General features: G+C 42.5%; 1 protein-coding gene across 2 annotated transcripts in view; it reads right to left on the bottom strand.

Moving 5' to 3' along the window:
* Nucleotides 1-50: 50 nt before the first annotated feature.
* Nucleotides 51-22,727, bottom strand: part of rgl2 (ral guanine nucleotide dissociation stimulator-like 2) — a 32,897-nt gene continuing 10,220 nt past the window's right edge. Inside the window, exons 1-19 of one of the 2 annotated variants that reach the window (XM_084358135.1) lie at nt 21,171-21,331; nt 18,850-18,897; nt 18,420-18,503; nt 18,156-18,322; nt 16,426-16,482; nt 15,360-15,556; nt 13,424-13,533; nt 13,087-13,302; nt 11,941-12,044; nt 10,121-10,205; nt 6,591-6,650; nt 5,578-5,664; nt 5,434-5,466; nt 4,859-4,980; nt 4,675-4,743; nt 3,872-3,965; nt 3,499-3,723; nt 3,151-3,265; nt 51-2,196 (exon numbers count right to left, since the gene is read on the bottom strand). In XM_084358135.1, coding sequence (XP_084214261.1) covers nt 2,015-2,196; nt 3,151-3,265; nt 3,499-3,723; nt 3,872-3,965; nt 4,675-4,743; nt 4,859-4,980; nt 5,434-5,466; nt 5,578-5,664; nt 6,591-6,650; nt 10,121-10,205; nt 11,941-12,044; nt 13,087-13,302; nt 13,424-13,533; nt 15,360-15,556; nt 16,426-16,482; nt 18,156-18,322; nt 18,420-18,503; nt 18,850-18,897; nt 21,171-21,272 — 2,157 coding nt within the window. In that variant the 5' untranslated portion in view covers nt 21,273-21,331 and the 3' untranslated portion in view covers nt 51-2,014. Of the gene's footprint in view, nt 2,197-3,150; nt 3,266-3,498; nt 3,724-3,871; nt 3,966-4,674; nt 4,744-4,858; nt 4,981-5,433; nt 5,467-5,577; nt 5,665-6,590; nt 6,651-10,120; nt 10,206-11,940; nt 12,045-13,086; nt 13,303-13,423; nt 13,534-15,359; nt 15,557-16,425; nt 16,483-18,155; nt 18,323-18,419; nt 18,504-18,849; nt 18,898-21,170; nt 21,332-22,727 lie in introns of those variants that run through there. The other variant, XM_084358134.1, reaches the window with a different exon arrangement.

Raw genomic sequence — 22,727 nt, forward strand, 5'->3', positions numbered from 1 at the left:
ATGTATTGAACTCAGAATATGTCACAGCACATCAGTCGAGATCAATGAAGTCATATAAAAGTAAATTTATTACCACAAAAATAGGACATCCTGTATGTAGTGCATAAATAGCTTTGATGTGAAACGACACAGCGCCAGAGGTGACTGCACTGCCTCTGTGTGTATTGTATACATTCTAATGCAAACATGGGAAAGATGAGCATCCTGTGGAGAAAAGGCACTAAAACAATCAGTAACATAGCACAACGTTAGCACACATCATCTGAAGAATCCTCTCCCTGGTCCCGTTGGGCTCGTGCCTCAGCCGATCGGCCTCACCAGCACTGAGCAGGAACAACCAGAGGTCACAAGAGTTCGGTAAAGTCCAGAGGCTGTGTGTTTCAAACCTACACTGAAATTAACATGTTAATTCATAACATGAAATCGGAGCTGAGGCCTTGTGCTGTAGGTAAACAGCAGGGAAGATGTGTCCAGCTGAGCCGCGGCATAAATAAAGTGTAGCTTATGCTCTGTTTCCTTTAACCTAACAGTAGTTGTTGTATTGTTTTGGTTCTGCTCTTCCTCATGGTTTTGGTTCAACTGTGATAAACTGAAGCCTTGAAAGTGCTGCGAGGTGTTTTTAAAGCTGCAATAATCCATTTTTTGGCCACTAGAGGGCGGAAAAACGTCCTATATGACATTTTCCCGCTTTATAACGTTGTTACAGCTAACATGTTAGCACCTAGCTGCCTACAAACACAACCAGCTTAAGAATAATTATTTATCTGGAGTTTATTTTTTGTCCATCTGACGAAATAAGTGCATATTAATATATTTTTAGGTCTTGTTTGGTTTAGAAGCTCCTGAGGAAAATATCTGGCTCTTAAGCTGGATGTTTCAACAGCTAGATTAGCTAGTTGCTAATCTCCAGAAGCAGATATCTACCATTTCTAAGGCCCTGATACCGCCCCGAACAGCTCCTTCTCATTCTTTTAAGTTTAGTCCGTACAAGCAGCCTCTTTCACACTTTGAATAGTGATTTAATTCATTGTTATTATAAAAAAATATTGATTAATGCAGCTTTAAGTTTATGTTGAAATGATTTTGTGATTGAGCCAAAGCTGAAATAATTATTCTTACTGTCTGCAGACGCATGCCGGCCGGTTTAAAGTGGAAATCCTGCAGGTGTGTGATGCATTTTTGCTTGACGAATTATTTACTGGACAGTTCAGACACATGGACCTTAAGCTCCTTGCCAGTGTAAACACAATGTTGACATCATACAGACGTACAAAATATATAAATATATACAAAACATATATTTGTCTCCAGTGTTTTTGCTACAATGATGCACTTGCACTGTATCTTTTGGTCTTCCTCACATGTGCTTTTTTTCCCCCAGAGCCAGATCTGACAGGCTCTGTACACTGTTTAGATTGCATTATGTTTCTTGTGTCCTAAATCCTTCATCCTCTCATCTCAGGTGGTCACAGAAGTTCTGAACAATTACATCTTCTTTATACATTTGGAGACATCACTCACAACTGAGGCACACAACAACAAGGGATTTCCTAGCTAGTTTGCTATAGGTAATTAAAACAGATCCTATTCATGGAGTTGGGATGAAAAAAAAAATGCATCAAGTGCTACCTGACTGGGACTCGAGAGCCAGCACCAAAAGCAGTCAGTTAAAGGCTTCCGTTGCTCTTCTTTTAGGTGTAAAATAGAAATGCATACTGTTTGGAAAGAGGAAAAACTGCAGCAGACGGCTCTGGTGAACGCAGCAGGGCAGCTGGAGGTTTTGAAATGTTTGACAGAACCTGCTCTGGAGTCGCGGATAAAAATAGGAGGACTTGGTTTTGGTGTTTTGGTAGAACGAGCTTTGCAGGAGCATGAAACAAAAGGCATGTGTAGTTTTTTTTTTGTTTTGCACAGAGAAGGCCACGTTTACTGTTTGTGAGAGCTCGGCCCGCGTTCACGTCAGGCCGATGAGAAGACATCAGTCACTGTGGACAACGCTGAGGAAAATCTGGTGTCAAAACAGAGTCCTGACCAGTCTCCTCCCCTTGGCCTTGATTCGAGGAAAAGTGGCGCTCGTCTCTGTGTTGATTGGCTGCGAGCCCAGAGGAGTGTTCCCGCCTTTCCTTCTCAACAGGAAGTCAACGCTGGATGAAGTCATGGCATAGAAGACGTTTCCTGTCGCAGGGATGATCAGCTCTGCGTTAAGAGAAGAAGAGAGACAAATAAGCAGAAATTCAATTAAGCTTCTCCGAAGATGCTGCACTGATGATGTCACTGACACCTTGGTGGCACAACATGAACCGCAACATCCACGGTTCACGTCCAGACGAGGGATCGTTATTGCATCTTGTTCACATTCTCTCCTGTCTCTCTATCTAATTAAGACATAAATGTTCTCAAAATATATGTATTCATCGTGGTCCTTAGTTTTAGTTCAGTCTCTTTATTATTTCTGCTTGCACTTGTTGGATATCAGCTCAGTTGTCCAACCTGCCTGCCTCTGTGTCCACGTTTCAATCCTATGTTAAAGAACTGTGACAATATTAAAGAAAAGCTGACGATATCTACGAGTTTTAATCTGTCTGTTTGCAGTGATATAAAACAGAGAAAAGCAGCATATCATCCTATGAAATCATCACATTTGAGCAGCTGTAACAGGCAAATGTTCGGCATTTTTGTATAAAAAAATTAGCAAAATGTTTAATCATTTATCACAATAGTCGTTGATGTCTGTTGATCCACAAATCATCTAGTTTACTACTGGCTGCAGATCTTATATATATATTATATTCATTAAAAAATCTGATAATACATCTCAGTGATGATGTGTGGTGTTTAGCACAGTCTTCAATTTGTGGTCAACTGCTTAGAAACTGTTTTACATGTCTTCTCTTCTACAACCACAAACCACTGCTGTTGTTGGCACTGCTGTCACGATAACAATGGTTTCCTTTTTCCTCAGAGTAGCAACCACCAACAACACGCGAAAAAAACACAAGTTTATGACTCAATTTCATCTGTAATGGAGACGTGAAAGCAGATAGAAGTGGTGCCAGGCTGCCAAATCTCAGTTTTGTCTCGATTGAGATAACATGAATACACCACATTCACTACATTTCCACTATATGTTGTCGGCAGACTCATCTTTACCTTTTCCTTCAGGCAGGAGTTGGATCAGCTCATATCTGGATGCCTGTTTCGGGTCCTGATTGTGCTTTTCTAAGGCGGCGCTGATCACAGTGGGGGTCTTGTCATTGCTCGTAACCTGAGGGGAGAGAGGAGTAGAACAATGACACTAAGACAGCTTGATTTGCACTAATGATATCCTGGGTCCATTGTTTCCTGAAGATCTGATTCTGATGACTATCATTACGGGATCCTTATCGCAGATAAGAGGAAAGGCTGTAAGTGCAGCATGTCGCAGATAATTTTATACGGAGCATTTTGTATAATCTCCCCGCTGCCTTAAATTAGATTCAAATTGTTTTGAGTTCGTACCAGTATGCTTCGGTACAAGTTTCCATCCTGCAGGTCCATCCGTATCCTGATGATCCGCATGTCGGGCCCCGAACCCGGGATGTTATTGGGGGGGTTGTTGCCGCAGGAGGCCGATCGCCGGTGTGATTTTGTGGGAGTGGATGGAGTCAGTGTGGCGGGGGTGGATTCGCTGGATGGAGGAGTCGTGTCAACATCCAGACAGGACACGGACGGAGATCTCATATGCTGGGATAGAAATGAAAACAATCAGGGCTGATTAAAATCAACGATACAATTATAACCCTGGTTTGCAGATCCAAACAAAAGCAAAATAAGAGTAATTGTTGCATACAGCTGGCCTTTATATAATATATAATAATATAATATATATTACCTTTGTGAGTTTTGACAGCAGATTATTGACAGGAGAGGGGAAGTCAAAGAGGCTGTCACTGTCACCAGCCAGGCTGATCCGGGAGGTACTCAGGCTGTCAACACATGTATAAACACAAATTAGGGTTGACACTAATGATTGTTTTCATCATCTATTTATAATCATACCAACAAAATGTCAGAAAATTGGGACACATTTCCCAGAGGCCAAGGTGATGCCTCTGAATTGCTTTTTCTGTGTCGTCCAAAATCTGAAAATATTCCATTTACAATGATATGAAAGCAAAAAATGGACATTTAAGAAAGTTGGCACGAGCGAATGAATGGCTTTTATTGCTCACCAGTTATTTTGTCTTGAGCACTAAAGTCATTAAATAATTGTGGCTGAGGCCGAGACATGCTGACATTTTCTGTAATATAACAAAGAACCAAAACTCAAGTCAAGGAAATTCAATTTGTGCAGAGCAGAAAATCCCAAATTTGCCATAATGCAACTCAACTGCATCTTTTATTAGACGCTTCCTGCCTGGCAAATGTCCACGTCTGTCAGCACGTCTTTGAAACACAGGCTCTTTGTTATCAGACTTCAGAGCCACAGAAGATCGTATACACAGTAAGTATAAAAATTAGAAGTAAAGGTTAATTAAACATTGATTTACATGTATTTATGTACTGTGGGTCCATCGATTATTGGCCGGGACGATTATCAGATCTGAGTGTGTGTGTGTGTGTGTGTGTGTGTGCGTGTGTGTGTGTGTGCGTGTGTGTGTGTGTGTGTGTGTCAGGGCATTTAGCAGCGCTTACTCTGGGCACTGTGTGATGATGACTGTAGGAGTAAGGCTAGGCGCTTCGATTTCACTGGACAGTCTGTAGCTGGAATCAGACATCAACAGTTATCATCCGACAAACACAAACAGTCTATCTGAAGAGCAACAAATATGTCAGTTGATGTATTTATTCAACGAGTAGCCGCACTCAGCTTACGTACCTCTCCTCCTCCGTTAGCGTCGGCACGCTCTGGTACCACTGTATGAAGGCCTCGTCAGTGGTGAAAACACAGTTTTTGCAGGAAGACTGCAGGAGCCGGATTTGAGCTAAAACCTCAAATTCCTGTTAACAAAGAGACATATCACCACAAAGTTTCAGAATAAAAAAAAAGCACCCATGCTGGCTGATCTAGTATTACTGTGCCAGCTCTTTTTTTCCCTCATCTTGCACCTCACAGCGCCCTCCACTTAATCACTTCCTCCCTCAGATAATACGTTACCTCTGCTCGCTCTAATATGCTCTTATCCCCAAAATTATCCCACGTCTCTCTCCTCTTTTTATAGCTCCTACTTTGTTCGGTGTGTCTTCTCTCTAACAGGATTTTTTTTTTTTCGACTCTCATGCACCTTACTACTTTTTTTTGTAAAGTCAGCGCTGCAGAAACGGGGAGCTCAGTCCACTGCTGCTCTTTGTTAAAGCTGCTCGCTATCAGAACATCATCTAAACGCAGCCGTTAAAATAGACTTGAACTTTTAACCTTTCGTCTCTCACACTGATGCACGTTGCGACACTCACCCTTCTCCTTTTGTCGAAGTTGATGTAGCCGTTCTGCAAAGGAAGTGACAGGATGTGTTCAGTCAGTTTGATAATTGTAAAACGCCGAGCAACTTCCAGGGGTTGCGACCAGCTTTCCCCTCGATAGAGATGAGAGTCACTTACATCCAGCCTGTCTTTGACCGCCGTGTCCAGCATGGTGAGGTCTGTGAGGAAGATACCCAGGTAGGGCACGGTGCCCTGGGCGTTGGACTGTGCAACAAAAAGAAAAAAAGTGTTTCATCCGTTCCCCAGAGGTTTCTGTTCAGAGCCCACACAGCGAGGGATTTCAGAGCAGCCGCCTGCAGCTATTTTTCAAACGATGGCGATGGCTCAGGATTCATCACATCACATCACACACACTCACACACTCACACACACACACACGACAGGCCCTCTGTTCCAATTCGCTGCTGCATGCCGGTCGATCCCCCTTACAACCCTCCATCAAACCACTGAAACACCCCCCGCTTAGCAAAAGTGGCATCCGTGTCAATGTTTGAATGCAGCGTTCTGTAGGAAAACAGTATTTTCAAGTACTTTTATTCTGAAATCCATTATCAAACTGTCAAAAATAGAGCTTACTATCAATTACAATTGAGTGCTTCTTACAAAAAGATGTATTAAGTATTCATGACACCAAACACACAGGGATAAAATAAGATTAATAAGCCCCTAAAAAATGACAATCCAGATCACAGATCACTTTTCTAAAGATATTATGCCACATTTTGTCCCCTAACTTTTACAATACTAATGACACTTTTGCAGTGTCTTACATCATTCCTAAATTTTCCAAGGTCTCCCATAAAGGCCCGTGGGGAAGTTCAACCCCTCAGGCTAAACCGATTGTTATGCACACCAGACGTGGGCTGTAAAGTTAGTGAAAAATGTTCTTTTTTGAGTTCGTTTTAAGTTTCTCCTCTGTGACTGAAACTATCTGAAATGTCTTGGTGACCCCGAATGACTTGACCCCCCCGAGTGAGAATGATTAGCAAATCTATGCATGTGAACTCAGACTGTACTGTCCTTGGTTTTCATTTGATCAAAGTTCATTTCCCATGACCTAAACGTTCAAACCAATGAGCTTCCACAATAAAAGCTCCATCGCTGCCCGTCTTTATTTCCACTGAACTTACCCTGTTAATATGTTTGTTGTTGAGCCTGTTGTCAAGGTTGGCGAACTTGGATGTGCCCTCCTGTAAGACAGAAAGCAGGAAAGTTCATTTTAACTCGGAAATAATTGTTTTGTTGTGTCCATTTAGCAGCTGTTCTGCAGCTCTCAGTCACATCACATGATCCTCGACAGCAGATTGAGTTTGTCAGCAATTGATACGTTTTTACTTTAAATCTCCACTTGACTCACAGGAAAAGATCATGCATGCATCATCATAAGTTATGTAACGTACATAATTATGTAAGTACCAGTGAGTAACAGACAAGGGACAAGGTTGGGGTGGATGGGAAGGTTAACTTCAGGACTTTCAACCCAGGTATTTTAGGCCAAAATATGATTTCTTTCTCTTTTCCTGCAATTGTCAGAGAAAATGGAAATACAAATCTCTGCTGTGTAGACTCCTGATAGTAATTAGTTAGAGTTGACATGAAATCAATAGCTCCTTTCAAGCCAAGATGGATGAGAAGTCATTAAAGTGAAATGAAAATAATATCTGTAATTCTGTGGTAACTTGGCAAAAGCCACTGGATCATGTATCACGATCGTATCCTCCGTGTGGTGAGAGCGTGCTCCAAAGGGAAATTATATTCTATCAATGAAAAGGTCTGTATTTTCTGCTACAATATATAAAAGCTAGTATATAGTATATTTGCCAGCACATGTACTCAGTTGCAAACACTACAAATGATTTCTAGATTACATTAGTAACGCGTTTGCAAATCGGCAGCTGATGACACATCCAGCAGATACAAATCAAGCGTATCAATCATTTGGAGTCGTGTTTCTGGACACCTAATGAATGTAAATCCAATATTTATTCTCTCATAGTATCTCTGATCTGGTTTCCAACTCCAAGAGGGAAACATCTGGCTCCACTATGTTCACCAGCCAGGGGCCGACTTTGTCTGTCATTTGGTGCTGGGCACACGGCGTAGAGCGGATATCAGAGGTGTTTTCTTGCTGATAACAGTCACAAAATATACAGAATGATTTTAAATTTAAGTACAAATTACCATAAATGTACCATCTAACGAGATAAAACTGAGTCCTGTCATGACAAATGATCTGGACGTTGGTTAATTTGTGTGACATTTACGAGCTGACTCATCTGTCACAACAACTCGACATTAGCCTTTTTTTAATCATGCTATGTAACGAAGTGTTGTTTCACTGTTCGATGCCTCGACGACAATGTTGTGAATAATTTCTTCCCCCAAAACTTTCGGCGAGTCTTCTCTTTGTCTGAGTCACTCATCTTCTGCTCTTTCTGCTAGTCGCAGTCATTTTTAGACAAGCAAGGAGATGAAGGGAAGCAAGTAACTGCTGAGAAAATATCAAAGGGCAACAGAAGACGATGGTGTTTTTGTGGAATCAAAGCTCGAAGTGAAGCCTTTCGAAAAATGAAAGCAAATGTTTGGAAGAATTCCTTTGGGGGTATCACGGGTAAAATCGCAGCTAATGCAAAAGGTATTGATGCCTGCGCTGCACCATAACAGCCAATCAAAACACGGCTAATCCTGCCAACTTCCCCAACTCTCTGACACAGTGCAAACTAAATATAATGTACGTCTTCAGATGGGTGTCTCGCTGAAGTGAAAGTGTTGACAGAATAAGGGCAGGTCTACTCAACCAGATTAGACTGGTTTCTGCTCTTTAAAGCAGTCGTAAATCTCTAACACTGCATGTTGTTCGCAGCAGCTGAAGATAAGCCGCGACTTCAGTCTGTCTAATTTAACAAATGTGGTCCACCAGTGGAGGAGCTTTTACAGACGCATCACGGGACGCTCGGCATCAGCCAGCGGAGGGGAGTCACACGGCCTGTCAGAGCTGCAGTTCGTGGCCTAACTGCCATAGATAATGGATTAAACTAGCACAGGATCTCATAATGACATCAGTGTTTGCGTCCAGAGACCAAAAGTCAACAGTGAGGTCTTTTCACTTACCGCCGACACGTACACGACGTAAGGGAAGTGACATTGGTACGTTTGTAACCGAAGTTACAGAAGTAACGTAGTGATTCAAGGCCGTGTTTCACTTCTGATGAAGACAAGCATCCAGAAAGTGACAGAAACCCCCAAAATGATTGACAGGTCTGATAATATTGTGATCAGGCGAGGCAGGCCCGACTGATTTCCGCTGATGAGACTGCAATTACACCGCCAACAGGAGCCTTTCCTACACAGATCTGAGGAAGGGAACAATGTGTTGATTAAAAAGTCGGTCGCCTACTCTCTGAAGAGTGCTCTTTCATTCTCTGGAGTCATTTCTGCATCAGGAGTCATATGACGAAGATATGTTAGGTTCAAGTCCTTATATTTCCCATTGACTTCAATGCAGCTGTCACCACAGTCTGGCCCCAAAGCGAGATTCGGTGACGTAATGACCCTTCCTTCATTTTTAGGCCGTCGTATAAACGCAGCATATCTGCAGTCAAACAGTAACGTAAGCCAGGAAGTGGTTGGATGCTAATGCTAACTGTTGTCTAATAGAGGCTAATAGGCTATCAAACAGCAGTCAGAGGAAAATGGCTGCCGTGTGAATATCCGTCTATCCTTCGACACATCAGCGTGTTTGCAATGTCCTTGTGAGCATGTTAGCATTTAGCTCAAGTACAGCCTCATAAAGCTGCCAGTGTGGCTGTTGGCTGTTAACAAAATCCTGAATAATTATAATAATTCTCATGATGTTTTTGCACAATTAAGGATATTAGAGGCAGGGAGAGTATTGACATTTTGCTTTCCACGGGGACGAGCTCATACATTAAACAGTCATTTCTCAAAATCAGGTCCAAAACTGTGATCCCACTGAGTCAAGCAGAGATAATTGAGCTCAAAACCAAGACCTGCTGTGTCTCTCTCTCTTTCTGAATGCATCCACGGCGCACCGCTACGCATTATACACACAGACATAAACTCAGAGTGTTTGTGGTGACGGGGAGAGGGTTCGGAGAGAAAGAGTATCTTTGAAGATTTTTCTAGCAAGGCGGTTAAAAAGATAAGCGGTAAAAGCCTCCAACAGCAGCCAAGAACATCACAGATCTGAGTAAAAATAGGCCCGAAACAAGTTCAAGACATCAGAAACCAGAGTTGTTGAAATCTGACTCGGGAAAACTGCACAAGCGTTCAGACTGGCAGCTTTCCAGCCCGAGAAACTGCTTTTCCAGCCTCTAAAGAGCCAGCCAGTTAGTTTTATCACAACACACATATGACAAAATGAGAAGGTATCACAAAACACGCCACTCAGACTTGAACCTTTCTCTTTAAAGCGAACAAAGCTGCTTTTTAACGCTGTGTCACGATGCAAGTAGAAACCAGCCTCCGTGTGCCATCAATAGAGGATCAGATTTCTCACTGAACCTGCTCTGTTTACCCCGAAGGTGGCCTATAATGTAAATTACATTACATCATTCAGAGACCTGGCTCCCTGTTTGTTAAACACAGTATATCACATTTCCATTGTCGTTCTGTGTTTTTTGCCTTGTTACAAACTCACCTCCTTCAGGAGCTCTCTGCTCTGCGAGTAGTTGTCTTTGTCTGAGAATATTTCCGACAGCTCCTCGTATCTCCTCACTGCCTCCCTGTCGACAGTGAAATGGTTTTACAGTTGATCATCGTTTACATTATAACTTTAAATATTTCACATAATGAAGCTAATCAAATGTAATGAAGATGTTTAGGAGCGCAAAGACGAAAAGCACGTGTTGTTTTTGGAAACTAGCGTCTGACAGATTGGTGGAAAAAGTGAGTAAAAACATGTTTAATATCAACAACAGAGTGACGGTGAGTCAGAGGCGATGTCGTGACTGAAAAATGTCTTGTCGAGGGAACAACACTGCTGAAGTGGCATTTTCAAAGTTTGAAGGGAAAGACGTTTTACTTCTGCTTCTCTGTGAGGTCGACTTGTTTACAAGGTTGCTTCGGTGCTTAATAAAGAAAGTGTTAACATATGTTTCCTGTAATGATGTTTGAAGATATGAGGAAACTGTCCTCCTCTTACTAACAACACCTCAGCAGTATCATATTTACACCCAGTGTAGGGTAACGTGATCAAATATATATTACATCAGTTATAAAATGACTATACATAGGTCAGCTTTAGGTATTTAGGTGATGTGATCAATTGATTAATCGTGATTGTCTATAAAATGGCAGGAATTAGTAAACAATACCCAGCTGATGTCTTTAAATGTCTTGTTTTTGCTGATAAACAGCCGGAAAAACACATAAAATATAGATTTTCTGTTTTCTTAGTTGAAGAAAAACAGAAAAACCTCAAAATCAAGAAGTAGGAACGAGGGACTGTTCGATATTCCTGCTTGAAAAATAACGAAAAGATAAAATATTTACTGGAAATGATTTTTCCGACTGATTGTAGGTTGGAGTAACGTAGTTGAGCCATATTTGTACAGTAGTATACCAAAACTTGAGGCTAAGCATTTCACATCATGGTATTGTGCCTCTTTGCTCTATGTTAACTGTCTATACTATTACCTGTTTGAGAAAGCACAGGTGAAACTCATGTTGTCAGCTAACAGGCACAGTGACGTCACTTCAAACAGGCTGTTACACCGTTAGAAATATCTTTTATTTATAATATCAATGAGACTATAATCTGTGTTGGACACCTGAGGTGACACTGCTGAAATTTCTTTCCCACCAGCAGAGGTCAATAAAAGTCCTCAGTTGCTCAACACTTCAACACCTTTTTCACATCCCAGTATGGTGTGAAAGTAAGTGCTGCTACTTTACACCTGAGTTACGATGCATATTTGTTCAAATGTCCCGTACTTATTGACATGTTTGCTTGTCTAATCATTGGTTATCGTTGCTGGGCGTTGATTTTGTTTGAATTGTACTTTTATTGTCCTCTTTCTTAAAAAAGGCAGTTGAAAGAGTTGAAAGATAAGTGAGAATTGTCCTCTGTGCAGACGACAACACAGCCATGATTTCCTTTTTACCTTAAAGGTTCAGTGCGAAGGATTTAGTGGCATCTAGCGGTCATGTTGCAGATCGTAACCAACTGAACACCTTCCCCTTTTCCTCACCCTCTCCTGCGGTGGTTGCTACGAAATATAAATAAAAACACGAAACGCTCTCTAGAGCCGGTGTTTGGTCCGTCCCTCTCCCTCTGTCGATATAAAAGACTCATTCTAAGTTAACGAAAACACAACTAATCTTATTTTCAGTTGATTTCACGCTGACGAAAGCATAAATCATGAATATTTTATCGCATTTCTTCCAATATATCCCCCTAAATCCTTCACACTGGACCTTTACTTCCTTCTTTAAACTGAGAGTAGTTCGGCTGCAGACCTGTCAGTGTCCTGCCACGTCCTCCTCAGCCGGTGGATGGGGTTGCTCTGCAGGGCCGACACGATGGCGTACAGCGAGGAGAAGTTCTTCCTGGCTCGGCACTCCTGTTGAGAGCACGCACGCGAGAATACGCTCATTAGCATGCACACACACACATATATAAGCACTCACTGTAACCGAGAACACCTGTGCGTGTGGATCTGGCCGGTATTAAGTCTCAGTGTCGGCCTGAGGTGCTGAATTATGTATGCCGCTAAAGAGGTTTGTCCCCAAAGAACGCTGGGACGAGCTCAGGACGGCAGTTTGGCAGCAGACCAGTGATACCTCGCTTTGCCAGAGAGGATGTTAGTGTGTGTGTGAGTGTGTGTGTGCTTCGTACAGGGGAAAGGAGCCGCATTTTATTCACAGATAAAGAGGTTTGGTTGAGGAATAAAACTGTTACCATAACAGCCAAGAACAGGATGTGTTTATGTGTGTGTGTGTGTTGGAGCAGATCCCGTCGTTGCTGTGAGCTCTTCAATATTTTAAAAGAAGCGATTGTTGGTCCTAATAACCATAACAGTGTTACATAACTCGGTTAATCTACATTTCTCTTGTATAATACCGATATTCTCAAGCAGATTCAATCCTTTGCTGTTTGCCTCGCGGTCGTACATGACATCTTTCGACTCAGCACATTCCTGGTAGGTACTTTTTTCATGCAGGGAGCGTTTCCTCTTCTGTTTCTCAGCATAAAAATAAGCAGATTTTTTTTTTTTTAACAATCTCTTCAAAAGTGGTCGATCGCCAAATGCACTCGACTAGAGAGAGCATTATTTTGTTATTTGCAGCTGCTGCTCTCTCTGGAAAAGACTTATTATTATTAGCTCCCAGCTAGTGATTAAAGGGAAATTACTAGTATAGTCGGAGCAGAAAACAAGCAGGCCGTGAGTCTGTGTTGGTATGTGCATGGTCAGAGCTCAGAATAGGATTATGGTTAGGGGATTAATGTGGGTTTATTGTAGGAAAATGCACAGTTGAGGGTTTTAGAAGACTTGAAACCCAGACTGACGTCCTGCTAAAGTCTCATGTCGTGATGAAAACGCTGGTAAAACTGGCATCGGATGCTGCGTTTTGAGAGCTGTGATGGTTTTTTTGCACACTGACCTCGGCCACGCTGATCCATTTCTCCAGCAGTCGAGCTCTTTGTTGGCTGCGCAGCTTCGTAGGCCAAAGGCAGGACGCTAAAACCGCATTGGCCAACTTGTTGAACTGCCGTACGGTGGCCCGGACGGACCAGCAGACGCCTTCCCTCCCTTTCTTATCCCTCTGGGACCACAGCGAGCCGAGGCAGTGGTACGGGACGAGACGGACAAACAGCTCCTGAGAAGTGACAGCGTATTGAAAAATCAAATACTCTAAAAAACAATTGGTTAAGTTTTGAGTATTGGTTAACGTTCGCCATCATCAAAAACATGTTGAGGCCAAAAAAGAGATAACTCACTGTCTCGATCTTGGTGAGCTGCTCGGCGATGAGCGCTCCAGGGAATCCCAGGACGCTGGTGGGTTCAAACTTGGATGTGTTGAGAGAAGGGCTGGTGGAACCGGTCTGATCTGCAAAGGGTTGAATAAAACTGTGCATTCAAGATATGAGGCGCACCTTTGTTTGTATTCACTTTATATCTTTAAAAAATCCTGCAGGAGTTGCAGGAATCAGTTTCTCTCGGCGCTGTTGCTGTGACCGGAGTGATAATGAAGTTGTTTTGTTCCGCAGAACTGTGGCTTTTTCTCGAGATAACGGCTCAGTTATCCAGTTATCTCGAGAAAACCAGAGGAAGCTAAATATCTCATTTTAATGAGAAAATAACTTTATCTCCAGATAAGAGGTTTCACCCGTGACCTCGAGATTAGAGGATGAGAGGAAGCGAGATTAAGAGTCAGCGCTGGTAGAGCTGCAGTCGAGCTAAATGCTAACGCTAGCGTGGCAACAAGCTCACAGTGACAACGCTAGCATGCTGGCCTCTAGCAGGTTACATGTTTACCATTTCCACCACTTAGTTTAGTGTGCAAACATCTGCTGATTACTGTCACACAAGTACACCTGGGGCCGATATTAATATCAGAAGTTCTCCAGATATTTAGTCGTGGAAAAAAATTGATTTTTCTACGTCTTCCATATAAACACATGCTGAATATTTCAGCTGTTATCGACGTCGCCTCTGCAGCCTGGCTGGGAGCAGCCTTCTGAGAAAACTGAATAAAGGTGGTCATTGTATTATTATTTGGGTCTAAAGCCGTCGCCAGCTCCGTCTTTCTCTTCTCCATTCTTTTCTGGCATACTAATTAATGTGCTGTCACGTCTCCTCTGTCTTCAGGTCACACCTTTGTTTTTTCTTGTCTTTCACTTCTGTTTCCTGTTTTATTTTGGTGTCTCGCTTCAGATCCCTTCCTACCTCATCCCCGATGTGTTACCCCTGTGCCTGGTTATCCTCTCCTCCCCTGTGTATATAGCCTGCACGCTCCCCGTCTTCAGTGCCAGTTCATCTATGTCTCCCTGTAGCAAGCGTTCCAGCTTTTTCTTTACCCCTCGTGAATTGCTTTTTCTAGTGTTTGACCCTGTTTTTGTTCCTGACTTTTTGCCTCCGCCTGATCCCTTTGTGTGTGTTTGCTCGGCTGACTGATCTCCTTTGTGCCGAACCTGATTGCAGCAAAGATTTTTTGCCTTTGCACCTGATCTGTCTTGCATTTGGGCTCCTAATCTAGCGTGTCAGACGTGGTCATGTGCAGGTCCTGGCATGACCAGGAAATTCACTCCAAAATTAGTTAGTGGTTAGTTAAGATCAGACATTTTCTCAGGTCATGTGGCCATGTCATGTGGCCTCCGGTGCATTTTTGACATTGCCTCCCACAAGAACTGACTCATACTATTATCAGTAGAGGAGGCTTTAATTATGAAACAGGCCACATTTCACTGAAGCAACAATAAATACAGCTCTGCCCTTTTCTCCCCCTTATGCCCTGACGGCCCTGATGGCGCTAGACGAAATTCAGAGCATCACCAGAGTTATTACAGTTCATCCCGAGGGGGATTTAAATATACAACATTTCAAGGCAGTCTATTTAATAGTTGATGGAATATTTCATTCTGCATTGACGAACGGACACACCACCATTTCTATCCTTAGAGCAACAAGCTGAAGGATTTTGACCGTTTGGCTTTCATAGCAGAGAAGCTGTTGTGTCAATACAACAATATTTCAGTAAAATGATTTTCAAGGATTTTGAACCTTCTAGCTGCTCTTGAGATCAGAAAACCGCTCTGAAAAATAAACTTCTAAAGCGGTCCGATTTACCCTGAGAAGACAAGCGTATTCCCACACGAAAAGCCTCATCTATTGTGGCCTTAACAGTGTCATTTAAATCCCACTTAAAATACAGACCTTTACGGGCCTCGGGGAGCAGGGCTTTCTCGCTGAGCTCCTCGGCTATCCTGAGGAGGCGAGCGCGGAGGTCGGCCGCAGACGAGGAGTCCTGAGGGAGGAGGGGAGCAAGGCGCAGCAGGCGAGAGGGCTCCCCCAAGCTCTTAAAGTCTTCGGGATACTCGGAGAGCCACGTGCTGAACACTGTACACACCGCTCTGCAGGAATAAGAGAGAAATGTTGAAGGAAGGAACATTTTCTACCTTTCCTTACCGACATTCAAAACTGATTAAGCGTCGGAGGATGTTACTCCTGATAATCTTTTGTTTTTCAGACTTGACATTCAGAAAGTTCTCAGTTCGGGGAACAAAAAAGGAGCCGGGTCCCGACCTATAGCTTGTAAGTCACAAGAATAATTTTCAAATCAATCATCAGATTTCACTGGGAAGGGAAAAGGGGGAGGTGTGATAATGGGACTTTCATCCGTTCCTGGTTTAAACCCCCGAGCTGGTGCAGTTTGCCGGAAGCAGATAAACAAGCCGTTTCAGATTGAAATTGATTGAATGTATTGATATTTTCCGGCACATCAAAAAGGTTGCCAAGAAATCGCGTTCTCAGGGGGTTTGGACAAGAAAAGCAGCTTAGAGATGAGTCTATAATTTAGTGGATGCAAAGGATCAAGATTGTGTGCTTTTCACAGAGGCTGAGTGTTAGCCTGTTTGAACAGCAAGAGCCGACAGCAAGAAGGACCTCCTTTAAGAAAAGCACGGGATTCAGATGATAGCTGGCATCGGAAATAATAATTAAAAATATACACTTAAAAATTATGATACTGGTGGAACCGTGGGATTTGTTCGCTACCTTTCCCAACAACACAGGTGCTTGTCTGTAAGACTAAACGAGGGCTTACATTCTCCAAAATTTAAAAAAGCATCTTTTTCCGTTCGTCAGCCAACTCAAAACTATGCTCATTGAGATGGTTTGGACTTCCTGTGGGTGGGTTTTGTTCTGGTGTCTTCTGCTGATATGGCCCACAGCTCCACAATTACACAAACACACCACATGTCACGAGTTTTCAAAAACTCACTTATTGAAAGCTTGTCTCGTCTGGCTCCTCTCGCTCTCCCCAGGCGGGTTCTCCAATCTGTTCACAAGAAGTAAAAGTTAGTGGAGCAGAAAGAGAAAAAAATTCAGAGGCATCAGCGTCATCCACTTTCAAATACGTGCATCTGCTGTGCCTTAAATCAAACCAACGCTTTGTGACGAATGTATTTATGGTTTCTCAGGATGCTTTTCAGGAAAGGTGCTGTCCTCGTGTTTGCTGGTAAACTGAGCATGATACGAGTTTGTGTTTTTTGAAGCACTTTCCAAACAGGTGTTTCATACAAAAGCCTTCATTATTTAGCAAAGACTTAATATCAGAACCAAGAGCCTTTTTTGCTGCATTATGCTGCAGGAATTTTAAACAGACATGCAGATGCTTCCTGAATTATGAAGGAATTTATCTAGAAACTGCTGTTTTAAATTAGACTCTAGCTGGCAAAGCTAAACTCATACCTGTTTATCTTGTGGAACTGGAAATTAGATGTACAGTAAGGTGATCGACGCGTTTTTGGCGACTCCTATGTAAACATTTAACGGCGCTTCGGCGTTTAGTACACCAGCAGTGTGGCTGCAGAGATGACGGTGTCTGTCGGCCGGTCCACCACTTTGTGCCAAACTGAAATATCTCAACGCCTACACGGTGGAGTGGCACAAAATATTGTACGGACATTCAAAAAGATTAATCCTGCCGACTTTGTTGATACCATCAAATTTGGTTCAAACATTCACACAGCCATCAGAATAAATTGTAATTGATGATCTTTAAAAAATAAAAGCTTTTCCAAAATCTCTATTTTTGTCAGAATTAAACATCATGGACTGTTTTCCTTTTTTGTGTCAGTGCATCAGTTTCATGTCCGCCGCTCCAGGCACCACATCAGACGAAACAATGAGCACAGTCAGGACTCTAAGTATTATTTCCGATCTTCGAAAGGCGAGTGTGTCATGTGCTTCATGTGACCAAAAATAGGTTTAAAGACTTTCTGTACAGCTGTCCGTGTTTTATAAGAGTTTAAAAAGAGAAGCTGTTGATTCATGTTCCATGTGTGGATACCTGACACTTTCTGCAAAACTGCATTCATAATCATTGACCTGTGTTTTTCATTAGATATTGATGAGATAAAGTCTTATGTATGCTATGTTTGACTGAAATGACAAACAAATATGTGTTTAGGCTGACTTCAATATAATGACTATAAAAAGACTAAAATGTCAGGTTTCAGTGATTAAAACTGAAACTTGACTAAAAGATCATGATAAGGTCGACTTAACACAATAAAAACACAATAAAAAATTGCTGACAAACTCAGCTGTACTGTGCTTAGTGCTAATTTGTTAGCATGCTAACACCCTAAACTCAGGTGGTGATGATGGAAAACATTACACCCGCTAAACATCAGCATGTTAGTGATGAACTTAGAGCTGCTGGCACGACTGATGACTCCACGTGTTGTTATAGATTAGAGCAGAGTCTCTCTAACATCCTCCATTCACTTTTTTTTCGTCTTCCTCCACCTGACCTCCCACAGAACAGGATCAGTCTGAGATCTCATCGCTTCACACAGCCCGACAGGATACCGACAGCTGCTGTGGTTTCCGTGCATCGTTGCACCTGTGGCTGCGATCACACCACTTCTTTAACCTGATGTTTCTTGTTAAACCCCTGCCTGAAAACAAACGCAACTGCACCGATCACGGATAAACATCTCCTACCTGTCGGAGAGGATGTCCAGCACTCTCTTGGTGGAGGTGAAGGATCGATACGTGGAGAGGAAGATGGTGACGAAGGAGGAGTCCCCCATGGAAAATGAGTGGAGGAGGTGGAGCACCAGCTTCTCTTCTGTCCCGGCTTTCACGCACTGGGAGCGAGACATCGCCGACTGGAAGACGACAGGAAGGAACGAGAGAGGAAGTTAATGTTACTGCAAGCATGAGGCCTTTTCTGTCGCCTGCCTCCGTCAGTCACGCATGACTCACCATCGGACTGTTGAGGGAACCATGTTGCTGTTTGACCACCACTGTGTAGATCACTCCATCCTCCTCTTCCTCCACCACCGTGGACTGTGGAGCAGAGAAATCAGGTTAAGTGTACTTGGGAAGAATAAATAATCTGTTTGGCTGTTTGGTGTCACAGGAAGTACTAAATTTAACTTTGTCAGAACTAAACAGACTCGCTCATTAAAATAATTACTGAGATATAATCTGTTCAACAAGAGACACCCAGGATCCGTGTACGTTTCATAAAAAAAGGCATAAAATCAAGCTGCTTTGAACTCTTTCCTCACATCCTACGTGGAGCTGCAACGATCCCGTTTTAGCCTGGGGGAAATTCCCTGACACAGTTACCCTGTTTTACACTGGTACTGACTCACAGACACATTATCCCCATTAACACGGCCGGCCTTACCAGATCCAGAGGACAGTACCAGGTCGTCTTCATTGGTGAGGGCTCTGCCTGAGGAAGAGATCCAAACAAAACATACAATTAATACAAAAGTATTCATTTGTCTTGTAAGAAAGAGGCACTGAACACAACATGTACTCTTTCTAACTTACTGCAGAAATTACACTATATTACTTTTATGTGTATAAGCTTTCCCTTCTTATCTCTTCATTAAATGCTTCGTCTATATACTTTGTCCTCATTTTATTCTTTTATTCCATCCTAATTTCAGATATATTTGTTTACAGTCTGAGATTGTCTGTGTGTGTTGCTTGGAGAGGGCGACAGCTGCATGTTGCACAATCCAGGATTACATAATGACAACAAAGCTGAACCGTGAACCACAAACATTTAAGAGAAATTTCCAAAAACGACAGGAACAAATATAAGTATAGTGAAAGGGAATTTTATTCTTGCATCACTAATGTTATTAATGATACAAAAAAAATATATTCAGCTGCGTCATACAGAGTGTTGCATGCACAAGATAAAAAAAATATATTTCAGGACTTTTAGGGCGAGGTACGCACAAGATGCAATACGTTTTAGCTGAATTTTGGCTGAATAGTCTCATAAATATCGTGCAGGCCCCACACAAAAAAAAAAACTATAATCAATAGACTTTTGATTATCTCTCAGGTAGGTTTAGTCTACTGGAGCCTGATGGGCCATCACACACATATCTGTATTGGTGGACATGTTGTTTGATATAAACTGTTTTCTTACAGAACAAAATGCAGACAAAGATGCTCGGGGTCAAATAAAGTCTCATATAAAGTCAAATATCTTGCCTCTATTACATATCTGTGTCACCAGTGTTTGATGACCACATTTGAAGGATCATTGCAAGAAAGCCAATATCAGCCAGTATATCAGCAAAAGCCCCACAAACCCAGTATCATGTGAGCTCGAACACTAATAGTCTACTCCATTTAAACTGCCTACGACCAAATTAAATTAATATCTCTGAATTTGTCTTGGCAGCGTTAGAGCCCGGTCTTATCAACAACTACATATTGACACAAACTGCTCTTGGATACCACGATAGCCGCAAGTTACAGTGTGTTTGCTAATATTATAAGACACGATGAGGTGGAAAGTAACCAAGTACATTTACTCAAGTGCTGTAGTTAAGTGGTCCTTTACTTTAGTATTTCCATTTCAAACAACCTTATACTTCTACTTCACTACATTTCAGAGGCAGTTGTTGTACTTTTAACCACATTACATTACCCCTACACAAATCAGTGTATAGTTGGGGCCTGTTGTCTCGTTCAAAATGATATTTTTACTTAAGTAAAGGTTCCTAGTGCCTTTCCACCACTTTTAAAGGCTCACATTTCCACATACATACACACAGAGTTTAAGTTAATAATGGAAAATCAGCATTTGGTGTTTCTCAACATGTAAAATAATCTTCAAGAGCATGATAAAACATAAATATTTCAGATCTGGTTGTTGTCTGGTGTTAGTTGTTGCAGTGAAGGAGCTGTCACCCACAATGAGTATGACAGTCTTGTGTTGTGACTTGTCGGTGGTGGGTGGGTGGGTGGGTGTTGCCCTGTTGTTTACATCTGGATCACAGATAGTGCATTTCAGTAATACATCGATCAATAGCACTTTACACTTCTCCTGACACTGATGGTTTCACAGCCTTGACTTTCCGTGATAAAATATGCATGAGTCTGTGTGAAGTCATCCCGGTTGTCTGGCGCAATCTCCACAGCGTTTTTAGACGGTATGTGCTCGTCATGAGTCAATAGTTTTTCGGTCTACAAAAAACGCATGAGTAACACCATGGAAACATACTCAAAGCAAACACACCAGAAAGAGGAAAATCTTACAAGCTCATGACGCTAATGACTGTCTTATATCTTAATTCATTTTGCATGTGCTGACTTGTGGGTTTCTCTCATTTGCAAATTCAAAGATCACATATAAGAGACAAGAGGCATATCCGCACAGACAGCAGCAGTGCCTGAGCTCTGCTATTCCCCCCCTGTTCATCCTATGGTGTAATTAGTTGTAATAAGCACGTTAGCCACTGTTAGCCCCATTCAAATTACCTTGACTTGGCTTGATCGAAGGTCAATGCAGCAAGCCGGCGCTCCTTGCATTCAGAGGGGGATCGTACCGCGCTGAATTATAAAGTCTGTAGATCAAACCTGTTATTCTACCTGCTGTCTCTGCTCGCTTCTACGCAAGTCTGCCTGCGACTCTATCTTTCCCATGATATCAGCCTCACGCACACACACAAAGGGGAAAAAAATGGTCTCACAAGTTACCTTTACTTCGGCAAGTCCAGGCAGGTAGCAATCCCTAAGCTTTCTGGAAAACTTCAGGAAAAAGGTACGAATAGTATTTCCATTTTCTCCATTTTCTCTCATCTGTCGCTCCCTCTTCTTCCTCTCTCGCTCAATACTTGACCAACGGTTACCTATTTCGCTGTCAGTTGACCTAGATCTGCGTGTTTACGTCCGAGCGGTGTGCCTATCTACGTCTTGTGGCTCTAAATCACAAAGGCACACCTGAAGCAGGAGCTAAGTCCGGCCCCCGCGAGCCTACATCACCTGGGCACACCCATTATACACACACACACACACACTACAAACAAAGAGATAGGCATATGTTCAGGTTGATAGCACAACACTCACTTCCAGCAAGTCACCTTTCAGAGGCAGAATGCGCATAAGGACTCGCATAGAAAACACACTGCTCACACAAAAACAGACCCTCATCAATGCACACATGCATCAGCACACGCACACATTGAGAGACAAAGCCCTGAAGCTATTTCCAGAACAATACCCCCTCTCTTCTCTCCTGCTCTCTCTGTGTCTTTGCAGATGACCTTCCCATGCAGATAAACCAGTTTAACTGAGTATCCTGTTCAATTCAGCCCTGTAGGCCCTGCAGTTCAGACCTACAGCCTTCACACTGGGTTGTTATCAGGAGGCCTGACACGCTGTTTGAGCAGTAAGAGGCCTGTAGTCTTGTAACGAGAGGTAATAAATGCTCCGACAGCCACTAAACCAGGAAGCAAGCTGTGTTTATTTAAGGGGCTAATGACATCGCAGAGTGAAGCCATGTTAACTAGGTGGAGACTCTCACAGATGAGTGTATGTGTGGAGGGCAGTTAGCTTATTTATCGATTTCTTTACAACCACTTAGAACAGGCTTTAAACACAACAGTTATCATATTAAGTTATGAAGCCGTTGCGGCTAACGTGTTCGCAAACAGTTGCCCTTTTAAATAACCAGGAGACAGAGCAGCGTTAGCTTCAGCATTAGCTTTCATTTGGAGTTATGTTTCTGTCTACCTGGCTAATGTAAGTCCAATGTACGCTCTACTTTTAGCTCTGTTTTTGTCTCCACCAACTCATGAATGCTTAATGCTGGTCGCTAACTCTGTCTGCAGAGCTTTTTAGGCTAAAAACAGCTGACTGTTGCAGCAGGAAATGAGGTCGATGAGAGCTGTGATCTAAAGTTGCAAGCCGTGAAACCAAAACAATAAGCTAAAAGATGCTAAAATGCAAGGTGCAGATTAGATGAACTGCAGAGATGGGTGATTATTTTTCAGGAGGTTTGCTCTTTAACATAACATGTTGTCATATGTTGTCATTACTTACATAGAAATATTAATTAGTGCAGCTTTAAAGGAGCAATATGCAAGAATTTTAGTTCAAAACAGTCAAAAGATAAACCTCCGTCTCCTGGTGGTCCAAAGCTCCTCTGCTAGCACTGTAAACAACACCAACACGTCACCCGTGCTCCAAGCTCTCAGGCTGGACCGCTAGCTTCACAGCTAACTGAGCTAACTTCCTGCCAACAAGTTGACGGCA

Source organism: Pagrus pagrus, assembly GCF_965226575.1.
Source record: "Pagrus pagrus genome assembly, chromosome: 7".
In the NCBI taxonomy this organism is placed as follows: domain Eukaryota; kingdom Metazoa; phylum Chordata; class Actinopteri; order Spariformes; family Sparidae; genus Pagrus; species Pagrus pagrus.